Source organism: Lissotriton vulgaris, chromosome 1_2, assembly GCF_964263255.1.
Source record: "Lissotriton vulgaris chromosome 1_2, aLisVul1.2, whole genome shotgun sequence".
Lineage (NCBI taxonomy): Eukaryota > Metazoa > Chordata > Amphibia > Caudata > Salamandridae > Lissotriton > Lissotriton vulgaris.
In genome coordinates, this window is record NC_141686.1 from 164,004,442 (window position 1) to 164,018,290 (window position 13,849).

At 41.8% G+C, this 13,849-nt stretch overlaps 1 protein-coding gene across 1 annotated transcript in view; it reads left to right on the forward strand.

The window, feature by feature from the left end:
- LOC147734755 (aldo-keto reductase family 1 member C1-like) overlaps positions 1-13,849 on the forward strand; it is a 210,055-nt gene that overhangs the window by 110,343 nt on the left and 85,863 nt on the right. The window contains exon 4 of the mRNA XM_086953034.1: positions 59-175. Coding sequence (XP_086809160.1) covers positions 59-175 — 117 coding nt within the window. The remainder of the gene's footprint in view (positions 1-58; positions 176-13,849) is intronic.

A 13,849-nucleotide genomic window follows, 5' to 3' on the forward strand; every position in this document is an offset into this window, starting at 1 on the left:
AGCATATTAAATTCCATGAGAGTTAGGATTCATTTATTTTGTGGTTTTATTGCTACAGCTGCCTCCAAATTGTAACTCCCCTGAGATGGTCCGACAGTGCCTGGAGAAGTCACTGAAATATCTTCAACTTGACTATATGGACCTGTTTCTCATACACTTTCCCATGAGCTTTGCGGTAAGCTTTGCAAGGAGTGGTAATAAGCAGAATTTTGTAATGATCAACATACTTGTTTTAGTTAAATGTTTAGACTGTTAGTTAATTTGGTAAACAGTGGTAGGTGGATGAACAGATGATGAAAAATGGTCTGGTAAAAGAGCATCCAGTCGATAGATTGTTTAATCACACAGTTATTAGACTGTATAGATAAGTGTATTGATGAATGAAGTGTTCACTCAACTAATGGTAAAGTAGTAACAAATAGATTGGCATGCTTAAAATGAGAAGGGACAACATTTTTACATAGCTAACCAGATTGCTAAATGTAAAGAGTATGTGTAGAAAATGCTTAGAAAAATTACTTAGTAGCGTCTTGAACATTGAGAAATAAGGGTAACTAGATATCAATCATCCATTTAAGATCCAGAGACGAAAGTATTGCGAGGCATGCTAAAGAACCTGTAGGATGCAGAGATGCTTCTTGATACATGTTTGTGGACCCAGTGCTGGCTATCATATTGGGTGCATAATGCCTTATAATAATTTGTGTATTTGAAGACCTGTACTCAGTATTTAATACATAGAGTTGTTAATGGGTCACTTTACTGGCTGGGCTTGGATCTATAGCCCATCAAAATATTGCCTCTTGAGTTATTGTCAAATGTGTTTATTATTCTCTAGTTATCAATAAAGAAAACGGACACTAGTTACACCTTATGACCATTGGTATAAGGATTAAAGATCAGAGTAGCCTCAAAAAACTCTATGTTATGGTTGGAAGAAGGTGCGGTATATCTGGTTCATCCGCCCCGCATTAGAGTTGTGGCAGTTATCATTGGCTACTCCGAAGTAGTGAATTTGCCAGCCTCACTCGAGGCGCCTCTGGTCTAGGGTGCAGTGTCCAGAGAATTTGAGTGAAAAAAGGGTGTAAAGTAAAATGTGCAAAAAAGGAAAAAATTGTTAAAAATGGTAAACAGCCCGGAAGTTCTTTAATGGGGGTTGTTTTTACCACATTAAAAGTTAAGTGATACGATTTTTAGACCGAGTTACTGGGTCTAATAGTATAATTAATAGGGTATGTCGACATGTTTCAGCTCCTTGGGCCTGGGAGGATCTATGGAGCTTTCGTCAGGACTAACAAACATCAAAGAATTGTACTTACACAATTAGTGTAGTAGTATTTCACGTATAAGCACTCTTATTTTGGTTATGTAGTTAGGAAATTCTCCTTCATAATCTGCAATGAGACGAGATAATATACACAAATTGCATACACACACACACCTCTTTTCTTTACTTTGTAATGTATTTCATTATTTTAATCAAGTTTGGTTAAGTGACATTTTCCCTCTACCAAAACATCTTGACTATACGGAGGCAATTTAATGGAGAGTAGAAACGCTAATGTTGGGTCTCACTATGGGTAAAAGGAACCTCATAGAGGAGATACTGGTATAATACGCTGGTATGTATTTCACAACTTTTATCTACAGTGCAGAGATTAAAGGGCTGTAGGTATCATGGTAGTCACATGAACGCTAAAACGCTAAAGCGCGCTAATTAGTGGAACCATACATTGTCATTTATCAAACTGAATGTTATGGCGAGGTCAAAATAAGGGGTTTGATGCCGCGCTGTAGGTTCCCCAGTCGCTAGATTAGTCTCACCTAAATCAGCGCTATCATTATTGCGGAAGAAGGGGCGAGCAAACGCTGTAAGCAGTGCAAGTTTATTTGTAAAAAGGTCGTATTTGCCTACCTGGAACCAAATGTGCTCCGCTTCACTGCCCCTTCTTCCTACAGCGCGGCATCAAACCCCTTATTTTGACCTCGCCATAACATTCAGTTTGATAAATGACAATGTATGGTTCCACTAATTAGCGCGCTTTAGCGTTTTAGCGTTCATGTGACTACCATGATACCTACAGCCCTTTAATCTCTGCACTGTAGATAAAAGTTGTGAAATACATACCAGCGTATTATACCAGTATCTCCTCTATGAGGTTCCTTTTACCCATAGTGAGACCCAACATTAGCGTTTCTACTCTCCATTAAATTGCCTCCGTATAGTCAAGATGTTTTGGTAGAGGGAAAATGTCACTTAACCAAACTTGATTAAAATAATGAAATACATTACAAAGTAAAGAAAAAAAGGTGTGTGTGTGTATGCAATTTGTGTATATTATCTCGTCTCATTGCAGATTATGAAGAAGAATTTCCTAACTACATAACCAAAATAAGAGTGCTTATACGTGAAATACTACTACACTAATTGTGTAAGTACAATTCTTTGATGTTTGTTAGTCCTGACGAAAGCTCCATAGACCCTCCCAGGCCCAAGGAGCTGAAACATGTCGACGTACCCTATTAATTATACTATTAGACCCAGTAACTCGGTCTAAAAATCGTATCACTTAACTTTTAATGTGTTAAAAACAACCCCCATTAAAGAACTTCCGGGCTGTTTACCATTTTTAATAATTTTTTCCTTTTTTGCACATTTTACTTTACACCCTTTTTTCACTCAAATTCTCTGGATACTGCACCCTAGACCAGAGGCGCCTCGGGTGAGGCTGGCAAATTCACTACTTCGGAGTAGCCAATGATAACTGCCACAACTCTAATGCGGGGCGGATGAACCAGATATACCGCACCTTCTTCCAACCATAACATAGAGTTTTTTGAGGCTACTCTGATCTTTAATCCTTATACCAATGGTCATAAGGTGTAACTAGTGTCCGTTTTCTTTATTGATAACTAGAAACTAACCTTGGGGAATGAAACGGAGATTCTGATCCCTTATCCCTCCTTTGATTAATCAAATGTGTTTATTAGGCAACAATTTTCATTCTGCAAGACAAAGTCCATGAACTAATATATCGGCCAGAGTACAGTAATAAGTGTGCAATTTCCACAATCGGTATAACGGTAGTTGTTTTGCAGAAAGAAAACTTTAGCCTTCCTATAGTAAATGTTACATTATGGTTGTAGGTGTAGAAGATGGCCACCTGTCCAATGGGTCCCAGATTAAACAGAGATACAGTTAAAGTAGTTTCACCAAAGTAAATAACAATTGAAGCTCCATCCATTGTGAGTGGCATTGTGCCAGCCAGGTATCAACAAGTAGTGGAATTAGCTCAATGACAGACACCTTCAGGCTACAAGGCCAATGCAACTGGTCATGTATTTTTCTTTTTTAGGACCAATGCAAGTGAAACACAGTGGAATGGTGCTGGAGCTTTGAGAGAAGTAGTGCACTGTCCAGGGTTCTGAGTATGCTCCAAACAGCACTAGCACTGTCAAGAGATTGTTTAATCAAAGCATAAAAAACACCAGACAGATTATGAATGATTACATGCCTAAAAGCCTTGCTTAAATAAATAGTAGGCTGCAGGCATCTTACTGCCATCTGGTTACAGCAGTTCTTCACAGCACTCCCATTATGGAAGTGACTCTAAGAATAACTCATCACTCCATGATTATAACATTCCCCGTCCCAGGCATCATCAATGGTTTCCCTGCGGATGCAGGTGTCTCTGATATGACCCTGCCAAGGGGAACCTATGACTACCTATGGCTGATAAGTTCCCATGTTTCCCTATTAATCTATCCCCTTACAACAGCAAAAAATCTAGTACACCTTTGTGAACTTTGCTGCTGTGGATAGCAATCCAGGAAGTTTCTATAATGTCTTCTGGAAATTGAGTCATCAGTATAGATGGTAAGTTGAACTTGACAACACAAGATAAGCAGGGAGGCTAACACATGCGAGAATTCAGTCAATCAAAAAATTACTTACAAAACACGCTCTAGAAAAGTGATGGAATATTATTGTTAAAAAGATTTTAATGGTAATTAATTTATTTGGGTTTGTTTGCCTGGTATTTTCATTGAAAAGTAAGTTGTTCGTACCATTGCTCTTTATTAAGAGATGTCATCAGTGATGTCATAAATGATGCATTGAACATGTCATGACTGATGTCATATATGAGGTCATAAGCAGTGCATCACATGGGCGCAAGTTACAGTTAGCTCTACTAACAATAATTGGTGAATTTCTGTGTTTTTTTTTTAGATCAAAATGTAAATGTTACTGACAAATTAACCAAACTAGAATGCTAGAACGTTTAGTTGTGTGTGTATATTACCTACTGGCGGTCGCCAGTAGATAGTTATAGTTAGGATTGTTTTCTATAGGAAATCCGCAACATTCTATTGGGAATAACTTTGGTGCCGGTTGAGGAATCTGCCTGTAATTTTCCTTAAAATTGCCTCGCTGCGCTGCGCTCCTTCCCTGAAAGTTTTGGGGGGGGGGGATTCGTCAAGCGGGGGCCGAGATAAAAGGGGGTCCCAAAACGTGTTTTCCTCATGTTAATTTCCATAGGGCGGTTGGACTCACTTTTAGCCCAAACGGCTGAATGGATTTCCACAAAACTTGGCAAAATTGTAGGGACTGGTAGCCCGATGTGCCTTTGTTATGTCTCAAGATATGTGCTCCAGTGGATTTTGAGTAATTTAGGTTCAAAAAAATATATATATCTGGGCGGAGCCTAACCACACATCTGATCTGATTGACAGTCAGCACTTCACCCAAGAAGTGTTGGCAGCCATCTTGGGACCAATATACATGATAGCACCTCATTAAAAAGCATTGTAGTTAATAGAGGGTTTTAGGACTTTAGTTACATTATAAATCATTTGTTGATGGTACCATACTCATTTTAGGAATTGTGGTGTGTTCTAAGGTGATTTTACCATGTGAAAAAGCCTTCTGCTGTGATATCATGAATCATGTTTGAAAGAAAACTAATATCTCATGATTTTCCCACAGTGGTTTGGAAGGGGATCTATAAGCTAAACTGAAAGCATATTTTCTGTAAATTCACATTATCTTTCTCAGTCATGTGAGAATGAAGTCTGACATTCTCAGTAAAACATGTACATCCAACAAGGACAGAGACTGTCAGTTGATTCCTTTGTGTTCTACTGCAGCCTCCTAGAGTGTTCTTAAGAACAACTAGAGCGCTAACAGTCCTACTTATTACAAAGGTATAGCACACCTGAAGCCATCGTGATGGGAATAAAGTGGTAACTCTTAAAACATTTAATTTAAAAAGGAACAAAATGAGGGCGTATATTATGCCATAGAAAGTATAATTAGTGCTGCAGAAAGAAACATTAGGGCACATTTTGAGTGACTTCTCAAATCCTCTTCTATTTCATTAAAAAATACTGACATGCAGTCTCCCAAGATGGCCACCAGAGACAAAAGAGCCAAAATGTAGCCCAAATATCACCCAGATGTAGCCCAAGTATAGCCCAATGACAGAAGGTCCCAGAGTGTTCTAAAGAACAACTAGAACGCTAACAGTCCTACTTATTACAAAAGTATGGCACACCTGAAGCCATCTTGATTGGAATAAAGTGGTAACTCTTAAAACATTTAATTTAAAAAGGAACAAAATGAGGGGGGATATTTTGCCATAGAAAGTATGATTAGTGCTGCAGAAAGAAAAATTAGGGCACATTTTGAGTGACTTCTCAAATCCTCTTCAATTTCATTAAAACATTCTGACATGCAGTCTCCCAAGATGGCCACCAGAGACAAAAGAGCCTAAATGTAGCCCAAATATCATCCAGATGTAGCCCAAGTATAGACCAATGACAGAATGTCCCAGAGTGTTCCAAAGGACAAATAGAGCGCTAACAGTCTTACTTATGACAAAAGTATGGCACACCAGAAGCCATCTTGATTGGAATGAAGTGGTAAGTCTGAAAACATTTAATTTAAAAAGCAACAAAATGAGGGGGTTCATTTTGCCATAGAAAGTATGATTAGTGCTTCAGAAAGAAAAATTAGGGATCATTTTGAGTGACTTCTCAAATCCTCTTCTATTACATAAAAAAAAAATCTGACATGCAGACTGAAACATGCACTTTGAATACCAGCAGCAGACTTCCCTGGTGAGCAGTAGCTTTACTACAGTAATCTAATGAGTAACTAGAGTGCTAACATTCAGAATTTATGGCAAATGTGTGACACATCTGAATGCCTTCTTGATGGAACCAAAGTAAACAAGCATTGAAAATGCAATAGATCTCGCCCTAGTTTAAGTTAAAGCCATTCTGTTTGTAATGAGGTGGTTTTTTAGCTTTGCTTTTATTAGTGTTTTTTAAACTTTCATGTAAATAACATGCATCTGTATGCATATATGTATATGCATGCATGCATTTATATTTGTATTTATATAGATATTCAGATTATATATGTTTATATATGTATGTGTATGTATATATATACATACACATACATATATATAAATGCATATGCATATATATGCATATATATGTGTATATGTGTGCGTGTAGAGCGAGGTAGAGAGGTAGAGGTGTAGAGGTAGAGAGGTAGAGGTAGAGAGGTAGCGGTAGAGAGGTAGAGACTAGTAGAGAGAGAAGTAGAGAGAGGTAGAGAGGTAGAGAGTGAGTAATAGAGAGTAGAGAGTGAGTAGTAGAGAGTAGCAGAGAGCAGTAGAGAGAGTAGCAGAGAGTGAGTAGTAGAGAGTAGTAGAGTGAATAGTAGAGTGAGTAGTAGAGAGTAGTAGAGAGTGAGTAGTAGAGAGTGAGTAGTAGAGAGTGAGTAGCAGAGAGAGAGAATAGTAGAGAGTAGTAGAGAGTGAGTAGTAGAGTGAGTAGTAGAGACTAGTAGAGAGAGAGAGTAGTAGAGAGCGAGTAGTAGAGAGTAGTAGAGAGTGAGTAGTAGAGAGTGAGTAGTAGAGTGAGTAGTAGAGAGTGAGTAGTAGAGAGTGAGGAGTAGAGAGTGAGGAGTAGAGAGAGAGTAGTAGAGAGTGAGTAGTAGAGAGTAGTAGAGAGTGAGAAGTAGAGAGTGAGTAGTAGAGAGTAGTAGAGAGTGAGTAGTAAAGAGTGAGTAGTAGAGAGAGAGAGTAGTAGAGAGTGAGTAGTAAAGAGTAGTAGATAGTGAGTAGTAGGGAGTCAGTAGTAGAGAGAGAGTAGTAGAGAGTAGTAGAGTAGTAGGGAATGAGTAGTAGAGAGTGAGTATTTGAGAGTAGTGGAGTAGGAGAGAGTAAGTAGTAGAGAGTAGTGGAGAATATTCCAAAGTTTGGCACAGCACCACTTGCACAATAAGTCCAATCAAATCATATCACTTAGAGTCCTTATTGAAGCGCTGAATCTTGGTGTACATTCAAATGCTTTTATTTTCCTTAAGTTTATGTACCACAGCCAGCCGAAACGTTTCGTTCTGTACAACAGAACTTCTTCAGGGCGTTCTTATTTCCTTCAAGTTATGTCGGTATCCTGTTGTCATATAACTAGATATTTCTTCCAAATGTTAGACGAGACGTAAGTACATTCTTATTCAAAGTGACTAGGTATCAATTTTACCCACACAATTCGGGCAGACGAGTAATTTATAGCATCCTCAAAGTCAGTCTTTCAAAAATTCCAAAGTATAGGACATGATAATCCAAATCCAAATGTTTCTCAAGAAAAGTCATTGTCAATCGTTAGGAATATCGGTGTTTGGGCAGATATGACCCAGGGACCCGCAGTATGCAAGGGGAATTAGTCCCCCCCTCTGCAAACGCGCCAGTGGCCTGCGTTGCAGAGAGGTGTAAAAAGGGGCATAGCCTCATTACACCTCTGTGCAATGCAGCTCCCTGGCGCATACTGGAGGTTCCAGGTGGGCTAGTTGGCCCCCAGGGACCCCTAGTATGCAAGGGGAATTAGTTCCCCCTCTTCAAACATGCACGGGGGCTGCGTTGCAGAGAGGTGTAAAAAAGGGTGTGGCCTCATTACACCTCTCTGCAATGCAGCCCCCTGGCTCATACTGGAGGCTCCTGGTGGGCTAGTTGGCCCCCAGGGACCCCCAGTATGCAAGGGGAATTAGTTCGCCCTCTGCAAACGCGGCAGGGTGCTGCGTTGCAGAGAGGTGTAACAAGGGGCATAGCCTCATTACACCTCTGCAATGCAGCCCCCTGGCGCATACTGGAGGTTCCAGGTGGGCTAGTTGGCCCCCAGGGGCCCCCAGTATGCAAGGGGAATTAGTTCCCCCTCTTCAAACATGCACGGGGCTGCATTGCAGAGAGGTGTAAAAAGGGGCGTGGCTTCATTACACCTCTCTGCAATGCAGTCCCCTGGCGCATACTGGAGATTCCTGGTGGGCTTTCAGGTCTTATATAGTTAGGAATTAGCATTAAAAAAAACCTTTGAAATTTACTGAAAAAAACATAGGTTTCAGGCCTTATATAGTTAGGAATTAGCATTTAAAAAACTTTGCAAATTCACTGAAAAAACCATAGGTTTCAGGCCGTATATAGTTAGGAATTAGCATTTAAAAAACCTTTGAAATTCACAGAAAAAACCATAGGTTTCAGGCCTTATATAGTTAGGAATTAGCATTTTAAAAACCTTTAAAATTCACTGAAAAAACAATACGTTTTAGGGGTGTTATAGTTAGCTGGACATTTCACTCATACAAAACCATTGGAATTGCTCCTATATAGTTAGTTGTACTAACTATTATTCGCGCTTATATCGTATGCGCTCGGGTGCTTCCGGGTGCGCTTACGCCGTGCGTATCACGCGGACGCGGCTAGGCGATACGTCACGATGATGTTTTCGTTCGCGTCAATAGCGCAAACGGGACGCTCACAGGTACGCGCACCGGGGCGCGCCACAAGACTGCGCTTTCCGGTGCGCAGACCGGGAGCGCTCCAGGGCAAAAAAAAAACACAAAATGAAGAATATACATAAAAAAATAGTATTACATAAATATACAATATAGGATTCATTATAAAAAATATTATATTTGATAGCAATAGAAATTTGCTATTAAAAAACCTTTGAAATTCACTGAAAAAAACATAGGTTCGAGGCACTATATATAGTTAGGAATTAGCATTTACAAAACCTATGACATGCACAGAAAAAACCATAGGTTTCACACCAGTTATAGTTAGGAATTAGCATTTAAAAAACCTATTAAATTCACTGAAAAACTTTAGGTTTGACACCTATTGTAGTTAGCTGGAAATTTTACTCACATAAAACCATTGAAATTCCCACGTTATAGTTAGTTGGACTCACTATAACTTGCGCGCCTGCAATGCACTGCTGATGACGTCACATATTACATCACTCATGACATGGTCAGTGACATCACTCATGACATCACTGATGGCACCATCCTTGTGACAGAGTGACAGAGTGACAGACCTCCTTTCAGTGTAATGTAACCCTTGAAACACATATTCAAAAATAGAAACTAAAATTTTCAAAAAAATAGAGATACCCATACCAGTTACAACAACCAATTCAGTAATACCACCATCTATATACACATCCACTCATTCACCAACAGTTCTATATAGTCACTTATACATATATTCACTCATCATATGTAGTGAAACACCTATACACCCTGTTACACACCGACAGTCATCCAAAAGTTACTCACACACATGCAAATAAACTATTGAACATCCATTTATTTGCATATACAGCTATACACACACTACCACCTTACTTCTAAGGAAACTTACACATACTTACTCTCTTAAACAATCACTTATAGAAACACATACTTATTTAAACAAGAACTCTTTCAATCTCTCACTCTCACATATACTCACTTATATACATCAATACTCACATATACTAGATTAAAACATGTAGTTACTGATAAAGACTCTAGTGAGACAGTTATTCACTCACTAACCCACACATATACACACTCATCCACCCATACAGTCCTGCACATATGCTGTCTTCAAAACACATACAAACAGTGAGTCAGTCATTGATGCATCTATGTGCTAAGTAACACCCCCACCAAATCATACAGACACTCATACTGATACTAAAAAAAACATCTAATAACCCATATACACACACATGTAGCTACTCACCAACCCATGCAGCCACTTATAAACTAAGTGAAACACTGATACAAACATTTAAATATTTAAACAATACTCGCTAATATATGTATTCACTAAGATACACTTAATAAGCCAGTTAACCAATCAATTTAAAAAAAAAAAACATCCATTTAGACACTTATTTAAACATTTATTCTTCCATCGACCTTTACATATACATATATAAAACATATTTATTTTTCAGAAAGACACACGTTCACTGGATGGTGTCATCAGTGATGTCATGAGTGATGTAATATGTGACGTCATCAGCAGTGCATTGCAGGCGCGCAAGTTATAGTGAGTCTAACTAACTATAACATGGGAATTTCAATGGTTTTATGTCAGTAAAATTTCCAGCTAACTATAACTGGTGTCAAACCTATGGTTTTTTCAGTGAAGATATATATACATATATATTTATATGTGTGTGTGTGTGTGTATATATATATTAACAAAATTACAATATAGAGGGTCTGAGGGATAGTATACAAAGGCCAAACAGGATTCTATCCCCCTAATCCATGCTATGTCAAAAAACAAAAGGAATCCGTGGCCTTAGAGACTTGCTATTTTATGTGCTTCCTAGAGTGAATTAAAGAAAACAAGAAGGTGCAGAAAAACAGGAGACTAAAGTGAAGACAGGCAAGAACCACCTCAGGATGATTGGTGTTCCATCATTACACATTCACGTGCCCACGTGCCCAGTGTCATTATCTGTTATTCCAAACAACTCACTCTTGCCCTCCTTTGAACATCAGTGAAGGACAGAGAGATCGAGTTGTATCCTCTTATGTAGTTCTCACAAGAGAAAACAAATGCAAAAGGGACTTCTTTCTTTCTGAGCTTAATGTGTTTTTTGTAAGTGCAGTGCAAGAGAAATGAAAAATGTGAATTAAAATGGGATGAACCACAAAGATAAACAGTACAAATAATCTGTTGGTGCTTTCTCTGATAAGTTTTCCAATATAAAACCAAAGTGCAGGTAAAAAAGAGACAGTTTCACCTATATGGCATCATTGTCACTGTATTTTTGTGTACTCCCACTCCCCGTTCCTCCCTGAGCCGTGCTCCTGGTGTGGAGGGAGGTCTTACTTTCTCTTTTTACTCACTTCCGGCGGAAGCTGGGGGAGCGGTCGAGTCTTCCTGCCGCCTCCTCCCTACATAACACAGGAAAGAGCCGGGCACTGGACCTACTAAGAGAGGGTACGTGTGTTGCTGCACTCTACCAGAAATGAATACTTAATTATTTCACCTGCAGGGGCACGATTTAGGTGTCACCCTGCGCTGCATTCGTTTTAAATTCTTGTCGCATTTCAGGCAGGGGGCACGATTGAGGTGCTCGCACTGCGACCCAATTGACCTTTTAATTGTTCTCTGAACATTGCTAGCTCCTGGGGTGCACGCTGCTGTGAGAGGGCAGGGGGGCACTTCACCAGGCGCCTGCACTGCGTGCTCTTTTAAAATCCTTGTGGAAATAATCTGTGCCACTGTCACTGTATTTTTGTGTACTCCCACTCCCCGTACCTCCCCGAGCCGTGCTCGTGGTGTGGAGGGAGGTCTTACTTTCTCTTTTTACTCACTTCCGGCGGAAGCGGGGGGAGCGGTCTAGTCTTCCTGCCACCTCCTCCCTATATAACCGATGTGCTGGCCGACGCGCAGTGGACGCGCGCAGCAGGCGCGACGGTGGCGCGCCGGAGTCGTGCCAGAGTCCAGCCGTCTGCGCCCGTCCGCGACCAGACGGGACTAGGGGCCACTCCCCTTGCCTCTCAAAAATCCACACTCTCGTACTCCAGTGAGACACTAACGAGCCTCAGGCCTTTACAATGCCTGCGTCACCCTACTCTGTCTTGCCATCTGGACCCTCTGAGCTGCCCAGAGTGCAATTTATCTTTATCATCCCTTCCCTCTTCGCTTGACATCACCTCCTCTACTTTTCTGCAAACCCCTCAACTCCCCTTCTGACCTCACTTTCATTAGTCTAAATTGCAGGTCCTTATCGAAACATAGGAATGGCATCTTTGACCTTATTACCTCCGATCAACCAGCCGCTATGTTTCTCACGGAGACTTGGCTGAACAACAGCTCTGGCCCTGACATAGCCTCTGCCCTCCCAGATGACTATACTTATGTAGGTAAAAATAGAGTGGATAAGGAGGGAGGGGGTATAGCAATCATTTTTTAAAAGAATTTACTCGTGCAAGTGGGAAGACTTAGCAATTCCTATTTGCGAAGCCGGTTGTTTAAACTGCTGCTCTCCCCTAACTACACTCTTTCTGGCACTCTCATCACTCTCATCTACCGCTCACCCGGTACGGCCAGTACTTGGGCCTCTTTACTTTATCTGCTATTGTGCGTTTCTCCTCAAGCGCTCTGCTGTTTTACCCCTCCGCTGCCATTTTGTTTGTTATTGTCGTCCTCTGGAGCCCGCCCCGCCTCCCAGCTGAGCCGCCCTCGCCCCTCCCCCTCCACCATCCATATATGCTGCATTAACGCGCAGCGTCTACGCGCAGCGACCGCGCCCAATCCGCGCCGAAGGTGCGCCAAAGGTAAGCCCGTCTACGCCCGTCCGCGCCTGGACCGCGCCCAGCGCCAGACCCCCTGGTCCTCGTTCTGTCCACCCCGCCCGCATTTCTTACGATGCCACCACCCTCCTAGCCCTCAACCCCGGCCGCTCCCTCAACTGTGCCCAAGCTGCCCCTGGATACACCCATGGACCCTTTACCTGTTACTCCTGCAAGTTCGACGGCAACAAGACCAACTCCTCATCTACGATCACACAACAGATATCCGACCCCAACCACCTACAATGCGTTCTGCTCAACACCCGTTCGCTCCACAGGCACGCCATTGACCTCTGGAATCTACTAGACACCATCTCTCCGGACGTCGCCTTCCTAACAGAAACATGGATGAAGGCCTCTTTGCCCCGGACATCACCATTGCCATCCCGGAAGGCTATAAAATCATTCGCAAGGACCGTACCGGCCAAACAGGAGGAGGCATCGCTATCGTCCATAAGAAATCCATCCGCATCTCAACCAGCTCAGACGTCAATCTCGCCAACTCCGAACACCTCCACTTCCAGATCCACACCGACCCCAAGACCACACTCAGAGGCACCCTCCTTTACAGACCACCAGGACCCCGCGCACAATTTAGTGAAGACATCACGGACTTCATCACTCCACACGCGCTCCCCTCCGAGGAATACATCCTTTTGGGAGACCTCAACTTTCACCTTGAAAAGAACAACGACTGCAACACCACCACCCTTTTGGACAACCTCGCAAACCTCGGACTTAAACAACTTGTCACTTCCCCCACCCACTTCGCAGGTCACGCACTCGACCCTATCTTCACCTCCAGCAAGCATGTTTCCTTCAGCCACACCACAGCTCTCCTTTGGACTGACCACAGCTGCGTTCACTTCACCTACAACAAGCCCACATGCAACAACCACCCCCAACCCACTTTGCAAAGAAACTGGAACAAAATCACCATCGACCAGATCTCCTCATCGCTTCTTCAAAAGCCCCCCGCCCACTCCTCAAACCCTGACCAAGCAGCCACCAACCTCACCCAATGGTTATCCAACAGCGCCGACATCCTAGCACCGATGAAAAAACGACAAATTAAACTAGGCAGCAAGAAGGCCTCCTGGTTCAACGACGACCTTAAGAAATCCAAGAAACTCTGTCGCTCCCTCGAGAAAGCCTGGAAAAAAGACCCAACCACCAGCACCAAGGACGCCT